General features: G+C 50.9%; 1 protein-coding gene across 1 annotated transcript in view; it reads right to left on the minus strand.

The window, feature by feature from the left end:
• LOC140128823 (disks large homolog 1-like) overlaps window positions 1–20173 on the minus strand; it is a 95987-nt gene extending 75814 nt beyond the window's left edge. The window contains exons 1-2 of the mRNA XM_072150526.1: window positions 20082–20173; window positions 108–224 (exon numbers count right to left, since the gene is read on the minus strand). Of these exons, the coding sequence (XP_072006627.1) occupies window positions 108–224; window positions 20082–20124 (160 nt within the window). The 5' untranslated portion in view covers window positions 20125–20173. The remainder of the gene's footprint in view (window positions 1–107; window positions 225–20081) is intronic.
• Between the last annotated feature and the right edge of the window lie 989 nt (window positions 20174–21162).

Consider the following 21162-nt stretch of genomic DNA (forward strand, 5'->3'; position numbering starts at 1 on the left):
ACCAACCTGCAACCCCCCACAACCAAGCATCGCTCTCCCAATATCACCTGCGACGCTTTGGCACCCAAATGTCTTACACTCAGAACCCAATGCTTGCTCATTCTTACCCAGCAAAGCTTGGAATAAGTTACTCTGGAAAATTCGGATAAGATTCTCAGCTTTGACTCTTAGAGTGTCGTCCAGGGCCAAGGTGTGCTCCATCAGGTTCAGCACAGTCTGGGTATCTGTAGCAGAGAGTGAGAGCATACCACCATTACACCCCTGATCTTGTACCCAGCGCGTCACCACCTATAACCACTCCATTCATAACAGCATGTGACCATGGATCAGCTCAAGTAATCAGCACTTGTTTCAGTCCTACGATATCCCTAATCTGGGGTTTACCTGTGAAAATTGATTGAATCTCCGCAGGATGACCCCCAACTTCCTATTTTCCAAAGTAACAGCAAATTCAGCAGAGGAGAGCCCAGGGGCCTTCACACCAGGAGCAGTGGAGAGCCCAGGGACCTTCACGCCAGGAGCAGAGGAGAGCCCAGGGACCTTCACGCCAGGAGCAGAGGAGAGCCCAGGGGCCTTCACGCCAGGAGCAGTGGAGAGCCCAGGAACCTTCACACCAGGAGCAGTGGAGAGCCCAGGGGCCATCACGCCAGGAGCAGAGGAGAGCCCAGGGGCCTTCACGCCAGGAGCAGAGGAGAGAACAGGGACCTTCACGCCAGGAGCAGTGGAGAGCCCAGGGGCCTTCACACCAGGAGCAGTGGAGAGCCCAGGGACCTTCACACCAGGAGCAGTGGAGAGCCCAGGGGCCTTCACACCAGGAGCAGTGGAGAGCCCAGGGACCTTCACACCAGGAGCAGTGGAGAGCCCAGGGACCTTCACGCCAGGAGCAGTGGAGAGCCCAGGGACCTTCACGCCAGGAACAGAGGAGAGCCCAGGGGCCTTCACGCCAGGAGCAGAGGAGAGCCCAGGGGCCTTCACGCCAGGAGCAGAGGAGAGCCCAGGGGCCTTCACGCCAGGAGCAGAGGAGAGCCCAGGGGCCTTCACACCAGGAGCAGAGGAGAGCCCAGGGTCCTTCACACCAGGAGCAGTGGAGAGCCCAGGGACCTTCACGCCAGGAGCAGTGGAGAGCCCAGGGACCTTCAAGTCAGGAGCAGTGGAGAGCCCAGGGACCTTCACGCCAGGAGCAGAGGAGAGCCCAGGGGCCTTCACGCCAGGAGCAGTGGAGAGCCCAGGGACCTTCACACCAGGAGCAGTGGAGAGCCCAGGGGCCATCACGCCAGGAGCAGAGGAAAGCCCAGGGGCCTTCACGCCAGGAGCAGAGGAGAGCCCAGGGGCCTTCACGCCAGGAGCAGTGGAGAGCCCAGGGGCCTTCACGCCAGGAGCAGTGGAGAGCCAAGGGACCTTCACACCAGGAGCAGTTGAGAGCCCAGGGGCCTTCACACCAGGAGCAGTGGAGAGCCCAGGGACCTTCACACCAGGAGCAGTGGAGAGCCCAGGGACCTTCACACCAGGAGCAGTGGAGAGCCCAGGGGCCTTCACGCCAGGAGCAGAGGAGAGCCCAGGGGCCTTCACGTCAGGAGCAGAGGAGAGCCCAGGGGCCTTCACGCCAGGAGCAGAGGAGAGCCCAGGGGCCATCACGCCAGGAGCAGTGGAGAGCCCAGGGGCCTTCACGCCAGGAGCAGAGGAGAGCCCAGGGGCCTTCACGCCAGGAGCAGAGGAGAGCCCAGGGGCCTTCACGCCAGGAGCAGAGGAGAGCCCAGGGGCCTTCACGTCAGGAGCAGAGGAGAGCCCAGGGGCCTTCACGCCAGGAGCAGAGGAGAGCCCAGGGGCCATCACGCCAGGAGCAGTGGAGAGCCCAGGGGCCTTCACGCCAGGAGCAGAGGAGAGCCCAGGGACCTTCACGCCAGGAGCAGAGGAGAGCCCAGGGGCCTTCATGCCAGGAACAGAGGAGAGCCCAGGGGCCTTCACGCCAGGGGCAGAAGAGAGCCCAGGGGCCTATACACCAGGAGCAGTGGAGAGCCCAGGGACCTTCACACCAGGAGCAGAGGAGAGCCCAGGGGCCTTCACGCCAGGAGCAGTGGAGATCCCAGGGGCCTTCATGCCAGGAGCAGTGGAGAGCCCAGGGGCCTTCACGCCAGGATCAGTGGAGAGCCCAGGGGCCTTCACACCAGGAGCAGTGGAGAGCCCAGGGGCCTTCACGCCGTGAGCAGAGGAGAGCCCAGGGACCTTCACGCCAGGAGCAGTGGAGAGCCCAGGGACCTTCACGCCAGGAGCAGTGGAGAGCGCAGGGGCCTTCACGCCAGGAGCAGTGGAGAGCCCAGGGACCTTCACGCCAGGAGCAGAGGAGAGCCCAGGGACCTTCACGCCAGGAGCAGAGGAGAGCCCAGGGGCCTTCACGCCAGGAGCAGTGGAGAGCCCAGGGGCCTAAACACCAGGAGCAGTGGAGAGTCCAGGGGCCTTCACGCCAGGAGCAGTGGAGAGCCCAGGGGCCTTCACGCCAGGAGCAGTGGAGAGCCCAGGGGCCTAAACACCAGGAGCAGTGGAGAGCCCAGGGGCCTTCACGCCAGGAGCAGTGGAGAGCCCAGGGACCTTCACTCCAGGAGCAGTGGAGATCCCAGGGGCCTTCACGCCAGGAGCAGTGGAGAGCCCAGGGGCCTTCACGCCAGGAGCAGAGGAGAGCCCAGGGGCCTATACACCAGGAGCAGTGGAGAGCCCAGGGACCTTCACACCAGGAGCAGAGGAGAGCCCAGGGGCCTTCACACCCGGAGCAGAGGAGAGCCCAGGGGCCTTCACGCCAGGAGCAGTGGAGAGCCCAGGGGCCTACACGCCAGGAGCAGAGGAGAGCCCAGGGGCCTTCACGCCAGGAGCAGTGGAGAGCCCAGGGACCTTCACGCCAGGAGCAGTGGAGAGCCCAGGGACCTTCACGCCAGGAGCAGAGGAGAGCCCAGGGACCTTCACGCCAGGAGCAGAGGAGAGCCCAGGGGCCTTCACGCCAGGAGCAGTGGAGAGCCCAGGGGCCTAAACACCAGGAGCAGTGGAGAGTCCAGGGGCCTTCACGCCAGGAGCAGTGGAGAGCCCAGGGGCCTTCACGCCAGGAGCAGTGGAGAGCCCAGGGGCCTAAACACCAGGAGCAGTGGAGAGCCCAGGGGCCTTCACGCCAGGAGCAGTGGAGAGCCCAGGGACCTTCACTCCAGGAGCAGTGGAGATCCCAGGGGCCTTCACGCCAGGAGCAGTGGAGAGCCCAGGGGCCTTCACGCCAGGAGCAGAGGAGAGCCCAGGGGCCTATACACCAGGAGCAGTGGAGAGCCCAGGGACCTTCACACCAGGAGCAGAGGAGAGCCCAGGGGCCTTCACACCCGGAGCAGAGGAGAGCCCAGGGGCCTTCACGCCAGGAGCAGTGGAGAGCCCAGGGGCCTACACGCCAGGAGCAGAGGAGAGCCCAGGGGCCTTCACGCCAGGAGCAGTGGAGAGCCCAGGGACCTTCACGCTAGGAGAAGTGGAGAGCCCAGGGACCTTCACGTCAGGAGCAGTGGAGAGCCCAGGGACCTTCACGCCAGGAGCAGTGGAGAGCCCAGGGGCCTTCAAGTCAGGAGCAGAGGAGAGCCCAGGGACCTTCACGCCAGGAGCAGAGGAGAGCCCAGGGACCTTCACGCCAGGAGCAGAGGAGAGCCCAGGGGCCTTCACACCAGGAGCAGTGGAGAGCCCAGGGGCCTTCACGCCAGGAGCAGTGGAGAGTCCAGGGGCCTTCACGCCAGGAGCAGAGGAGAGCCCAGGGGCCTTCACGCCAGGATCAGTGGAGAGCCCAGGGGCCTATACACCAGGAGCAGTGGAGAGTCCAGGGGCCTTCACGCCAGGAGCAGAGGAGAGCCCAGGGGCCTATACACCAGGAGCAGTGGAGAGCCCAGGGACCTTCACGCTAGGAGAAGTGGAGAGCCCAGGGACCTTCACGTCAGGAGCAGTGGAGAGCCCAGGGACCTTCACGCCAGGAGCAGTGGAGAGCCCAGGGGCCTTCAAGTCAGGAGCAGAGGAGAGCCCAGGGACCTTCACGCCAGGAGCAGAGGAGAGCCCAGGGACCTTCACGCCAGGAGCAGAGGAGAGCCCAGGGGCCTTCACACCAGGAGCAGTGGAGAGCCCAGGGGCCTTCACGCCAGGAGCAGTGGAGAGTCCAGGGGCCTTCACGCCAGGAGCAGAGGAGAGCCCAGGGGCCTTCACGCCAGGATCAGTGGAGAGCCCAGGGGCCTATACACCAGGAGCAGTGGAGAGTCCAGGGGCCTTCACGCCAGGAGCAGTGGAGAGCCCAGGGGCCTTCACACCAGTAGCAGAGGAGAGCCCAGGGACCTTCAAGTCAGGAGCAGTGGAGAGTCCAGGGGCCTTCACGTCAGGAGCAGTGGAGAGCCCAGGGGCCTTCACACCAGGAGCAGTGGAGAGCCCAGGGGGCTTCACGCCAGGAGCAGTGGAGAGCCCAGGGACCTTCACGCCAGGAGCAGTGGAGAGCCCAGGGACCTTCACGCCAGGAGCAGTGGAGAGCCCAGGGACCTTCACGCCAGGAGCAGTGGAGAGCCCAGGGGCCTTCACGCCAGGAGCAGAGGAGAGCCCAGGGGCCTTCACGCCAGGAGCAGTGGAGATCCCAGGGGCCTTCACGCCAGGAGCAGTGGAGAGCTCAGGGGCCTTCACGCCAGGATCAGTGGAGAGCCCAGGGGCCTTCACACCAGGAGCAGTGGAGAGCCCAGGGGCCTTCACGCCGTGAGCAGAGGAGAGCCCAGGGACCTTCACGCCAGGAGCAGTGGAGAGCCCAGGGACCTTCACGCCAGGAGCAGTGGAGAGCCCAGGGACCTTCACACCAGGAGCAGTGGAGAGCCCAGGGACCTTTACGCCAGGAGCAGAGGAGCCCAGGGGGAGTAAATCAGATTGTCCTTCAGATAAATCACTACACAGACAATTCTTCGTGGAATAGGTTTTTGGAGAATTCTTAGACTGCTGGGGCACGCCCAAAAACATGACATGGGATTCTTAATATTGTGGCCTCATCGAATACAGATGAAATTGTTTGAATCCTGAAGATCCAGCATTGAAAAATTTCAGCCTATCAACCTGTTGAAAAGTTCGGAGACTCATGTATATGAGATGTTTGAGCCTTTACTAGTCATGGATGTAGAGTTACTGTCTCTCCACATCCTCTAATATAACAAAACACCACTGGGGCCTCTGGCAACAATAACTGATAGACAGAACCCTGGGGTGGAGTGGATCCAAGGACAGATCAGGAGAACCATCGCAGCCTTCATCATTCTTGCTGAAGACATCTGGATAGCTGGAACGATGAGAGGACAAGCCAGACAGAGTGGCATCGGAGTGGCTATGTATAAGGAGTGTCCCCACCAGGAGCCCCGGCACATAGCTTAATGGGTTTCCCCCTGCACAGACTATGCTATGGGGTGCTCTGGGGTGCGCGGAGCTTGTTGAATTACATTTCTGTCACACATACCTCCCAACATTTGTGAAAGGGAAAGAGGGACAAAATGGCAGCACGCGATCCCCCTAAGCCACACCCCCAATCACTCCCTGGCCACGCCCCAAATTTTAGCCATATTAAAATAATAAAAATCATCTCAATAAAAAAAAAAAATTATCCTCATTGGGATTTGAACCCAGAACCTGCAGTGTCCACGAACAATAATAACACAGCGCCTCAACCCACTGAGCTATAAACTCTGTGATTAACAAGGTGGAGAATTTTGGTAACTAAGAACTATGACTATATACTGCCTTGGTATATAGGGAGGGATCTTCTCAGATTATTGTAATTATTGAGACTATTATTATTATTATTATTATTATTATGGAGATTATTATTATTATTTTTTTGACCATTATTAATAATCATCTCCATAATAATAAAAATAATAAAATTTATAATAATAATAATAATAGTCTCAATAATTACAATAATAATCTCTGAGAAGATCCCTCTCTATATATCAGTGCATTAGTCTGTGTCACAGTGTAACACTGGCAGATAACATGTCTTAGTTACCAGAAATCCTCAGCTCTGTATCACTGGGCTTATAGCTCAGTTAGTTAAGCTTCTGTCTATAGTGCAGAGGGTCCCAGGATAGAATCTCAGCCTGGCCAAAACTTTATTTAATTTAATTATATAAAGAGCTTGTGTCTGGGGAAGCCCTGGAGACCATATATGGACAGATACTGATCTGACCTGATGACGTGGTCCCTGCTCTCCAGCTAACCCGACACTTCTCTGAAAAGGATTCCCTCCCGATGTCTGCTCTGGGGAGCCCTAGGAGATGCAGTGACCATATATGGACAGATGCTGATCTGACCTGATGACGTGGTCCCTGCTCTCCAGCTAACCCGACACTTCTCTGAAAAGGATTCCCTCCTGATGTCTGCTCTGGGGAACCCTAGGAGATGCAGTGACCATATATGGACAGATGCTGATCTGACCTGATGACGTGGTCCCTGCTCTCCAGCTAAGCCGACACTTCTCTGAAAAGGATTCCCTCCCGATGTCTGCTCTGGGGAACCCTAGGAGATGTAGTGACCATATATGGATAGAGATCTGAGCCTGATGACGTGGTCCCTGCTCTCCGCTAACCCGACACTTCTCTGAAAAGGATTCCCTCCCGATGTCTGCTCTGGGGAACCCTAGGAGATGCAGTGACCATATATGGACAGATGGTGATCTGACCTGATGACGTGGTCCCTGCTCTCCGCTAAGCCGACACTTCTCTGAAAAGGATTCCCTCCCGATGTCTGCTCTGGGGAACCCTAGGAGATGTAGTGACCATATATGGATAGAGATCTGCACCTGATGACGTGGTCCCTGCTATCTCTGCTAAGCCGACACTTCTCTGAAAAGGATTCCCTCCCGATGTCTGCTCTGGGGAACCCTAGGAGATGCAGTGACCATATATGGACAGATGCTGATCTGACCTGATGACGTGGTCCCTGCTCTCCGCTAAGCCGACACTTCTCTGAAAAGGATTCCCTCCCGATGTCTGTAGAAGCCATTCTGTACTGTGAGTTCAGGCTTTCAAAGTATTTACTATGCGGACACAGCGCCGGGACACAGCAGCGGGACCTGGGGGGAGAATCCGTGACAATCTCATAGCTGCCCATGACGCGGGGCAGAGGTACGAAAAACGGGAAAGTCTCATCAAAATCGGGACGGTTGGGAGCTATGTGTCACATGTGGAAGCCCTGGGGGTCTGGCACTGGTCCTTCTCTCCACCTAAGAGGTCATACGTTCTAGCATTTCCTCTTTTATCCTAGACATAGGAATGACAGACAGAAGATGTACATGTACCATGTGACCAGGGGAATCTACTTCTATGTATCCTTCAAATACCCAATAGTAAGGAACGACTCCTAGAGCGAGTAGGAAACATGTAAAACATGGAATCTGCCAAGGAGCGCAGGTTAGGTAAACAAGGCATCACCTAGACCTTCAATTTACCGGTAGACCCCAACAGGCCGGACACACAATACTCCACAATATATGATATATAAGGTGTCACTTATGGGAGGTGCAGATGTCACCCCTACCACTATTTCTTCACTCACTGACCCTTGGAAGACCCACAAGCCCACGCTGACACTGTGCCACCTCGGGGCTCACCACTGATATGATGGATGAAAGAGCGAATCCATGAGGAGCCGCCTACTGGAGGACGTGAGGGGACATTGGGGAGAGCGCTCACATCAGAAGAGCAGTAACCCCGGTGCAGAGGAGAGAGCAGGACTGATGCCGAGGAGCGGGACTAGAGGCTCTGGCTCACTTATTAACCCCTTAACATCAAGCCCCTTTCTCGATTTGGGGATTTCATCCCAGCTCTCCAGCAGACCACCGCTCTCCTCCCGGGGACACCCCTTATCTCTGAGATCCTGTCCTTCATACACAACTTACCAAGATAACAGCGCCGAGCCACGTCCCATCCCCCTCCCCCCATGTTATATCACACATGTAATACACCCCTCCCCCCATGTAATATCACACATGTAATACACCCCCTCCCCCCATGTAATATCACACATGTAATACACCCCTCCCCCCATGTAATATCACACATGTAATACACCCCTCCCCCCATGTTATATCACACATGTAATACACCCCTCCCCCCATGTTATATCACACATGTAATACACCCCTCCCCCCATGTTATATCACACATGTAATACACCCCTCCCCCCATGTTATATCACACATGTAATACACCCCTCCCCCCATGTAATATCACACATGTAATACACCCCCTCCCCCCATGTTATATCACACATGTAATACACCCCTCCCCCCATGTAATATCACACATGTAATACACCCCTCCCCCCATGTTATATCACACATGTAATACACCCCTCCCCCCATGTAATATCACACATGTAATACACCCCTCCCCCCATGTAATATCACACATGTAATACACCCCTCCCCCCATGTAATATCACACATGTAATACACCCCCTCCCCTCATGTAATATCACACATGTAATACACCCCTCTCCCCCCATGTAATATCACACATGTAATACACCCCTCCCCCCATGTAATATCACACATGTAATACACCCCCCTCCCCCCATGTAATATCACACATGTAATACACCCCCCTCCCCCCATGTAATATCACACATGTAATACACCCCTCCCCCATGTAATATCACACATGTAATACACCCCTCCCCCATGTAATATCACACATGTAATACACCCCTCCCCCATGTAATATCACACATGTAATACACCCCCTCCCCCCATGTAATATCACACATGTAATACACCCCCTCCCGCATGTAATATCACACATGTAATACACCCCCTCCCCCCATGTAATATCACACATGTAATACACCCCCTCCCCCCATGTAATATCACACATGTAATACACCCCCTCCCCCAAGTAATATCACACATGTAATACACCTCCTCCCCCCATGTAATACACCCCCTCCCCCCATGTAATATCACACATGTAATACACCCCCCTCCCCCCATGTAATATCACACATGTAATACACCCCCTCCCCCCATGTAATATCACACATGTAATACACCCCCCTCCCCCCATGTAATATCACACATGTAATACACCCCTCCCCCATGTAATATCACACATGTAATACACCCCCTCCCCCCATGTAATATCACACATGTAATACACCCCCTCCCCCATGTAATATCACACATGTAATACACCCCCTCCCCCATGTAATATCACACATGTAATACACCTCCTCCCCCCATGTAATACACCCCCCTCCCCCCATGTAATATCACACATGTAATACACCCCCCTCCCCCCATGTAATATCACACATGTAATACACCCCTCCCCCATGTAATATCACACATGTAATACACCCCTCCCCCATGTAATATCACACATGTAATACACCCCCTCCCCCCATGTAATATCACACATGTAATACACCCCTCCCCCATGTAATATCACACATGTAATACACCCCCTCCCCCCATGTAATATCACACATGTAATACACCCCCTCCCCTATGTAATATCACACATGTAATACACCCCTCCCCCATGTAATATCACACATGTAATACACCCCCCTCCCCCCATGTAATATCACACATGTAATACACCCCCTCCCCATGTAATATCACACATGTAATACACCCCCTCCCCCATGTAATATCACACATGTAATACACCCCCCTCCCCCCATGTAATATCACACATGTAATACACCCCTCCCCCCATGTAATATCACACATGTAATACACCCCCTCCCCCCATGTAATATCACACATGTAATACACCCCTCCCCCCATGTAATATCACACATGTAATACACCCCCTCCCCCATGTAATATCACACATGTAATACATCCCCTCCCCCATGTAATATCACACATGTAATACACTCCCTCCCCCCATGTAATATCACACATGTAATACACCCCTCCCCCCATGTAATATCACACATGTAATACACCCCCTCCACATGTAATATCACACATGTAATACACCCCCTCCCCCATGTAATATCACACATGTAATACACCCCTCCCCCATGTAATATCACACATGTAATACACCCCCCTCCCCCCATGTAATATCACACATGTAATACACCCCCCTCCCCCCATGTAATATCACACATGTAATACACCCCTCCCCCCATGTAATATCACACATGTAATACACCCCCTCCCCCCATGTAATATCACACATGTAATACACCCCCTCCCCTATGTAATATCACACATGTAATACACCCCCTCCCCATGTAATATCACACATGTAATACACCCCCTCCCCCATGTAATATCACACATGTAATACACCCCCTCCCCCATGTAATATCACACATGTAATACACCCCCTCTCCCATGTAATATCACACATGTAATACACCCCTCCCCCATGTAATATCACACATGTAATACACCCCCCTCCCCCCATGTAATATCACACATGTAATACACCCCCTCCCCCCATGTAATATCACACATGTAATACACCCCTCCCCCCATGTAATATCACACATGTAATACACCCCCCTCCCCCATGTAATATCACACATGTAATACACCCCCTCCCCCATGTAATATCACACATGTAATACACCCCTCCCCCATGTAATATCACACATGTAATACACCCCTCCCCCATGTAATATCACACATGTAATACACCCCCTCCCCCCATGTAATATCACACATGTAATACACCCCCTCCCCCATGTAATATCACACATGTAATACACCCCCTCCCCCATGTAATATCACACATGTAATACACCTCCTCCCCCCATGTAATACACCCCTCCCCCCATGTAATATCACACATGTAATACACCCCTCCCCCATGTAATATCACACATGTGATACACCCCTCCCCCATGTAATATCACACATGTAATACACCCCTCCCCCCATGTAATATCACACATGTAATACACCCCCTCCCCCCATGTAATATCACACATGTAATACACCCCCTCCCCCATGTAATATCACACATGTAATACACCCCTCCCCCCATGTAATATCACACATGTAATACACCCCTCCCCCTATGTAATATCACACATGTAATACACCCCTCCCCCCATGTAATATCACACATGTAATACACCCCCTCCCCCCATGTAATATCACTCATGTAATACACCCCCTCCCCCCATGTAATATCACACATGTAATACACCCCCTCCCCCCATGTAATATCACACATGTAATACACCCCTCCCCCATGTAATATCACACATGTGATACACCCCTCCCCCATGTAATATCACACATGTAATACACCCCTCCCCCATGTAATATCACACATGTAATACACCTCCTCCCCCCATGTAATATCACACATGTAATACACCCCTCCCCCATGTAATATCACACATGTAATACACCCCTCCCCCATGTAATATCACACATGTAATACACCCCCTCCCCCATGTAATATCACACATGTAATACACCCCTCCCCCCATGTAATATCACACATGTAATACACCCCTCCCCCATGTAATATCACACATGTAATACACCCCTCCCCCTATGTAATATCACACATGTAATACACCCCTCCCCCCATGTAATATCACACATGTAATACACCCCCTCCCCCCATGTAATATCACTCATGTAATACACCCCCTCCCCCCATGTAATATCACACATGTAATACACCCCCTCCCCCCATGTAATATCACTCATGTAATACACCCCCTCCCCCCATGTAATATCACACATGTAATACACCCCCTCCCCCCATGTAATATCACACATGTAATACACCCCCTCCCCCATGTAATATCACACATGTAATACACCCCCTCCCCCATGTAATATCACACATGTAATACACCTCCTCCTCCCATGTAATACACCCCCTCCCCCCATGTAATATCACACATGTAATACACCCCTCCCCCCATGTAATATCACACATGTAATACACCCCTCCCCCATGTAATATCAGACATGTGATACACCCCTCCCCCATGTAATATCACACATGTAATACACCCCTCCCCCCATGTAATATCACACATGTAATACACCCCCTCCCCCCATGTAATATCACACATGTAATACACCCCCTCCCCCCATGTAATATCACACATGTAATACACCCCCTACCCCATGTAATATCACACATGTAATACACCCCTCCCCCCATGTAATATCACACATGTAATACACCCCTCCCCCCATGTAATATCACACATGTAATACACCCCTCCCCCCATGTAATATCACACATGTAATACACCCCCTCCCCCCATGTAATATCACACATGTAATACACCCCTCCCCCCATGTAATATCACACATGTAATACACCCCTCCCCCAGGTAATATCACACATGTAATACACCCCCCTCCCCCCATGTAATATCAAACATGTAATACACCCCCCTCCCCCCATGTAATATCACACATGTAATACACCCCCTCCCCCCATGCAATATCACACATGTAATACACCCCTCCCCCCATGCAATATCACACATGTAATACACCCCCTCTCCCATGTAATATCACACATGTAATACACCCCCTCCCCCATGTAATATCACACATGTAATACACCCCCTCCCCCCATGTAATATCTCACATGTAATACACCCCTCCCCCATGTAATATCACACATGTAATACACCCCTCCCCCCATGTAATATCACACATGTAATACACCCCTCCCCCATGTAATATCACACATGTAATACACCCCTCCCCCCATGTAATATCACACATGTAATACACCCCCCTCCCCCCATGTAATATCACACATGTAATACACCCCCTCCCCCCATGTAATATCACACATGTAATACACCCCTCCCCCCATGTAATATCACACATGTAATACACCCCCTCTCCCATGTAATATCACACATGTAATACACCCCCCTCCCCCATGTAATATCACACATGTAATACACCCCTCCCCCCATGTAATATCACACATGTAATACACCCCTCCCCCATGTAATATCACACATGTAATACACCCCTCCCCCCATGTAATATCACACATGTAATACACCCCTCCCCCATGTAATATCACACATGTAATACATCCCTCCCCCCATGTAATATCACACATGTAATACACCCCCTCCCCCATGTAATATCACACATGTAATACACCCCCTCCCCCATGTAATATTACACATGTAATACACCCCTCCCCCCATGTAATATCACACATGTAATACACCCCCTCCCCCCATGTAATATCACACATGTAATACACCCCCTCCCCCCATGTAATATCACACATGTAATACACCCCTCCCCCATGTAATATCACACATGTAATACACCCCCCTCCCCCCATGTAATATCAAACATGTAATACACCCCCCTCCCCCCATGTAATATCACACATGTAATACACCCCCCTCCCCCCATGTAATATCACACATGTAATACACCCCCCTCCCCCCATGTAATATCAAACATGTAATACACCCCCCTCCCCCCATGTAATATCACACATGTAATACACCCCCCTCCCCCCATGTAATATCACACATGTAATACACCCCCTCCCCCCATGTAATATCACACATGTAATACACCCCCCTCCCCCCATGTAATATCACACATGTAATACACCCCCCTCCCCCCATGTAATATCACACATGTAATACACCCCCTCCCCCCATGTAATATCACACATGTAATACACCCCCCTCCCCCATGTAATATCACACATGTAATACACCCCCTCCCCCCATGTAATATCACACATGTAATACACCCCTCCCCCCATGTAATATCACACATGTAATACACCCCTCCCCCCATGTAATATCACACATGTAATACACCCCCCTCCCCCCATGTAATATCACACATGTAATACACCCCTCCCCCCATGTAATATCACACATGTAATACACCCCTCCCCCTATGTAATATCACACATGTAATACACCCCCCTCCCCCATGTAATATCACACATGTAATACACCCCCTCCCCCATGTAATATCACACATGTAATACAGCCCCCTCCCCCATGTAATATCACACATGTAATACACCCCCTCCCCCATGTAATATCACACATGTAATACACCCCCTCCCCCATGTAATATCACACATGTAATACACCCCTCCCCCATGTAATATCACACATGTAATACACCCCTCCCCCCATGTAATATCACACATGTAATACACCCCCTCCCCCCATGTAATATCACTCATGTAATACACCCCCTCCCCCCATGTAATATCACACATGTAATACACCCCCTCCCCCCATGTAATATCACTCATGTAATACACCCCCTCCCCCCATGTAATATCACACATGTAATACACCCCCTCCCCCCATGTAATATCACACATGTAATACACCCCCTCCCCCCATGTAATATCACACATGTAATACACCCCTCCCCCATGTAATATCACACATGTAATACACCCCTCCCCCATGTAATATCACACATGTAATACACCCCCTCCCCCCATGTAATATCACACATGTAATACACCCCCCTCCCCCCATGTAATATCACACATGTAATACACCCCTCCCCCATGTAATATCACACATGTAATACACCCCCCTCCCCATGTAATATCACACATGTAATACACCCCCTCCCCCCATGTAATATCACACATGTAATACACCCCCTCCCCCCATGTAATATCACACATGTAATACACCCCCCTCCCCCCATGTAATATCACACATGTAATACACCCCCCTCCCCCATGTAATATCACACATGTAATACACCCCCCTCCCCCCATGTAATATCACACATGTAATACACCCCCCTCCCCCCATGTAATATCACACATGTAATACACCCCTCCCCCATGTAATATCACACATGTAATACACCCCCCTCCCCCATGTAATATCACACATGTAATACACCCCCTCCCCCATGTAATATCACACATGTAATACACCCCCCCATGTAATATCACACATGTAATACACCCCTCCCCCATGTAATATCACACATGTAATACACCCCTCCCCCATGTAATATCACACATGTAATACACCCCTCCCACATGTAATATCACACATGTAATACACCCCTCCCCCATGTAATATCACACATGTAATACACCCCCCTCCCCCATGTAATATCACACATGTAATACACCCCCTCCCCCCATGTAATATCACACATGTAATACACCCCCTCCCCCATGTAATATCACACATGTAATACACCCCCTCCCCCCATGTAATATCACACATGTTATACACCCCTCCCCCATGTAATATCACACATGTAATACACCCCCTCCCCCCATGTAATATCACACATGTAATACACCCCTCCCCCCATGTAATATCACACATGTAATACACCCCTCCCCCCATGTAATATCACACATCTTATACACCCCTCCCCCCATGTAATATCACACATGTAATACACCCCCCTCCCCCCATGTAATATCACACATGTAATACACCCCCTCCCCCATGTAATATCACACATGTAATACACCCCCCTCCCCCATGTAATATCACACATGTAATACACCCCCTCCCCCCATGTAATATCACACATGTAATACACCCTCTCCCCCATGTAATATCACACATGTAATACACCCCCTCCCCCCATGTAATATCACACATGTAATACTACCCCTCCCCCCATGTAATATCACACATCTTATACACCCCTCCCCCCATGTAATATCACACATGTAATACACCCCCCTCCCCCCATGTAATATCACACATGTAATACACCCCCTCCCCCATGTAATATCACACATGTAATACACCCCCTCCCCCCATGTAATATCACACATGTAATACACCCCCTCCCCCCATGTAATATCACACATGTAATACACCCCCTCCCCCATGTAATATCACACATGTAATACACCCCCTCCCCCATGTAATATCACACATGTAATACACCCCTCCTCCATGTAATATCACACATGTAATACACCCCCTCCCCCCATGTAATATCACACATGTAATACACCCCCCTCCCCCATGTAATATCACACATGTAATACACCTCCTCCCCCATGTAATAGCACACATGTAATATCACACATGTAATACACCCCCCTCCCCCCATGTAATATCACACATGTAATACACCCCCCTCCCCCATGTAATATCACACATGTAATACACCCCCTCCCCCATGTAATATCACACATGTAATACGCCCCCCTCCCCCCATGTAATATCACACATGTAATACACCCCTCCCCCATGTAATATCACACATGTAATACACCCCCCTCCCCATGTAATATCACACATGTAATACACCCCCTCCCCCCATGTAATATCACACATGTAATACACCCCCTCCCCCCATGTAATATCACACATGTAATACACCCCCCTCCCCCCATGTAATATCACACATGTAATACACCCCCCTCCCCCATGTAATATCACACATGTAATACACCCCCCTCCCCCCATGTAATATCACACATGTAATACACCCCCCTCCCCCCATGTAATATCACACATGTAATACACCCCTCCCCCATGTAATATCACACATGTAATACACCCCCCTCCCCCATGTAATATCACACATGTAATACACCCCCTCCCCCATGTAATATCACACATGTAATACACCCCCCCATGTAATATCACACATGTAATACACCCCTCCCCCATGTAATATCACACATGTAATACACCCCTCCCCCATGTAATATCACACATGTAATACACCCCTCCCCCATGTAATATCACACATGTAATACACCCCTCCCCCATGTAATATCACACATGTAATACACCCCCCTCCCCCATGTAATATCACACATGTAATACACCCCCTCCCCCCCATGTAATACACCCCCTCCCCCCATGTAATATCACACATGTAATACACCCCCCTCCCCCATGTAATATCACACATGTAATACACCACTCCCCCTATGTAATATCACACATGTAATACACCCCCTCCCCCATGTAATATCACACATGTAATATACCCCCTCCCCCATGTAATATCACACATGTAATACACCCCTCCCCCCATGTAATATCACACATGTAATACACCCCTCCCCCATGTAATATCACACATGTAATACACCCCCTCCCCCCATGTAATATCACACATGTAATACACACCTCCCCCCATGTAATATCACTCATGTAATACACCCCCTCCACCATGTAATATCACACATGTAATACACCCCTCCCCCCATGTAATATCACACATGTAATACACCCCCTCCCCCCATGTAATATCACACATGTAATACACACCTCCCCCCATGTAATATCACTCATGTAATACACCCCCTCCCCCATGTAATATCACACATGTAATACATCCCCTCCCCCCATGTAATATCACACATGTAATACACCCCCCTCCCCCCATGTAATATCACACATGTAATACACCCCTCCCCCCATGTAATATCACACATGTAATACACCCCCCTCCCCCCATGTAATATCACACATGTAATACACCCCTCCCCCATGTAATATCACACATGTAATACACTCTCCTCCCCCATGTAATATCACACATGTAATACACCCCTCCCCCCATGTAATATCACACATGTAATACACCTCCTCCCCCATGTAATATCACACATGTAATACACCCCCTCCCCCATGTAATATCACACATGTAATACACCCCCTCCCCCCATGTAATATCACACATGTAATACACCCCCTCCCCCATGTAATATCACACATGAAATACACCCCTCCCCCATGTAATATCACACATGTAATACACCCCCCTCCCCCCATGTAATATCACACATGTAATACACCCCCCTCCCCCCATGTAATATCACACATGTAATACACCCCCCTCCCCCCATGTAATATCACACATGTAATACACCCCCTCCCCCCATGTAATATCACACATGTAATACACCTCCTCCCCCCATGTAATATCACACATGTAATACACCCCCCTCCCCCCATGTAATATCACACATGTAATACACCCCCTCCCCCATGTAATATCACACATGTAATACACCCCCTCCCCCCATGTAATATCACACATGTAATACACCCCTCTCCCCCCATGTAATATCACACATGTAATACACCCCCTCCCCCATGTAATATCACACATGTAATACACCCCTCCCCACATGTAATATCACACATGTAATACACCCCTCCCCCATGTAATATCACACATGTAATACACCCCTCCCCCCATGTAATATCACACATGTAATACACCCCCTCCCCCCATGTAATATCACACATGTAATACACCCCCTCCCCCCATGTAATATCACACATGTAATACACCCCCTCCCCCATGTAATATCACACATGTAATACACCCCCCCCCATGTAATATCACACATGTAATACACCCCCTCCCCCATGTAATATCACACATGTAATACACCCCTCCCCCATGTAATATCACACATGTAATACACCTCCTCCCCCCATGTAATATCACACATGTAATACACCCCCCTCCCCCCATGTAATATCACACATGTAATACACCCCTCCCCCCATGTAATATCACACATGTAATACACCCCCTCCCCCCATGTAATATCACACATGTAATACACCCCCTCCCCCCATGTAATATCACACATGTAATACACCCCCTCCCCCCATGTAATATCACACATGTAATACACCCCCTCCCCCCATGTAATATCACACATGTAATACACCCCCCTCCCCCCATGTAATATCACACATGTAATACACCCCTCCCCCATGTAATATCACACATGTAATACACCCCTCCCCCATGTAATATCACACATGTAATACACCTCCTCCCCCCATGTAATATCACACATGTAATACACCCCTCCCCCATGTAATATCACACATGTAATACACCCCTCCCCCATGTAATATCACACATGTAATACACCCCCTCCCCCATGTAATATCACACATGTAATACACCCCTCCCCCCATGTAATATCACACATGTAATACACCCCTCCCCCATGTAATATCACACATGTAATACACCCCCTCCCCCCATGTAATATCACACATGTAATACACCCCCTCCCCCCATGTAATATCACACATGTAATACACCCCCCTCCTATGTAATATCACACATGTAATACACCCCTCCCCCATGTAATATCACACATGTAATACACCCCTCCCCCCATGTAATATCACACATGTAATACACCCCTCCCCCCATGTAATATCACACATGTAATACACCCCCTCCCCCCATGTAATATCACACATGTAATACACCCCCTCCCCCATGTAATATCACACATGTAATACACCCCCTCCCCCATGTAATATCACACATGTAATACACCCCCTCCCCCATGTAATATCACACATGTAATACACCCCTCCCCCCATGTAATATCACACATGTAATACACCCCCCTCCCCCATGTAATATCACACATGTAATACACCCCTCCCCCCATGTAATATCACACATGTAATACACCCCCTCCCCCCATGTAATATCACACATGTAATACACCCCCTCCCCCCATGTAATATCACACATGTAATACACCCCCTCCCCCATGTAATATCACACATGTAATACACCCCCTCCCCCATGTAATATCACACATGTAATACACCCCCTCCCCCCATGTAATATCACACATGTAATACACCCCTCCCCCTATACTATAGATCTGTGTACAGGTTGTAGGGTCAGAATACGTTGTATCAGGTCCGTGAAGTAATAAATACAGGCAGTCCCTGGGTTACGTACAAGATGGGGTCCGGAGGTTAGTTTTTAAGTTGAATTTGTATGTAAGTCGAAACTGCATATTTTATAATTATAGATCCAGACAGAAATATTTTTGGCCCCAGTGACAATTGGAGTTTAAATATTTTTTGCTGTAATTGGACCAAGAATAAATCTTCATTACAGACACCGTACAGCTGATCCCTGCAGCCTGGGACTATAGTAACATCCACAGGGGTCTGTCTGTAACTATGGGTCGTCTGTAAGTAGGGGACCGCCTGTACATAGATCACCTGATACCCTCCTCATCCTGCAGTATGATAAGATCGGGGGACCCCTGGGTGGGGTAGAGGGGGAGCTCCGGTACCTTGTTTTTTGGCCGGCATCTCGCTGCTCCCAGGACACTTCATAATCTCTTAATCTGCTGCATAATCCGGTTTACAGGGGATTTCATGCCCTGGGGGATTGTGGGGATTGTGGTCCTTGTTACATGACCTGGTGACAGCGGGGGCAGTGGGAGGAGGCTCACAAGGGGTTAAACATGCTAGGCACATACGTGATGATCAGCCAGGGGAGGGACAGTCACATGGTTGTTGTTCCCGCGTTTAACCTTTTGGCTGGTCCGTGTCTCTGCCGGCGCCGCCCTCCTGTCACATCCCAGGCCTGGCACCAGGGAAGGATTTACACAAAGCGGGAGAATAGGAAAACTTCCGGCTCAATAATGAACACTTTCCGTGTTTCAGACGCATTGGAGTAGTCATAACGTGAGGAGGTGCTACCACCTGACCAGGGGGGGAGGATAAAACCCCTGTGCAGGGGGAGCACATGGTCCAGTCTGCAGAGACACCTCCAGTGCTGCCACAGAAACCAATCCCAGGAACTGAGTCAGGAGACTCTAACCCAGAGCTGCAGCTTCCACACCAGGACACACTCCATCTCCATAATCCACACCTGGGACCGTTTTGGCCGTTGCCTGCTACCTGTTGTTCAATAAAGAACCGTGAGTTTATTTGCACCACGTCTTCTCCACGTCTGTCCTTATACTGGCCCTGTACACTGTCCTTATACTGGCCCTGTAGACTGTCCTTATACTGGCCCTGTACACTGTCCTTATACTGGCCCTGTACACTGTCCTTATACTGGCCCTGTACACTGTCCTTATACTGGCCCTGTACACTGGCCTTATACTGGCCCTGTACACTGTCCTTATACTGGCCCTGTACACTGTCCTTATACCGGCCCTGTACACTGTCCCTATACTGGCCCTGTAGACTGTCCCTATACTGGCCCTGTAGACTGTCCCTATACTGGCCCTGTACACTGGCCTTACACTGGCCCTGTAGACTGGCCTTATACTGGCCCTGTAGACTGGCCTTATACTGGCCCTGTAGACTGGCCTTATACTGGCCCTGTAGACTGGCCTTATACTGGCCCTGTAGACTGGCCTT

Source organism: Engystomops pustulosus, chromosome 4, assembly GCF_040894005.1.
Source record: "Engystomops pustulosus chromosome 4, aEngPut4.maternal, whole genome shotgun sequence".
Classification (NCBI taxonomy): domain Eukaryota; kingdom Metazoa; phylum Chordata; class Amphibia; order Anura; family Leptodactylidae; genus Engystomops; species Engystomops pustulosus.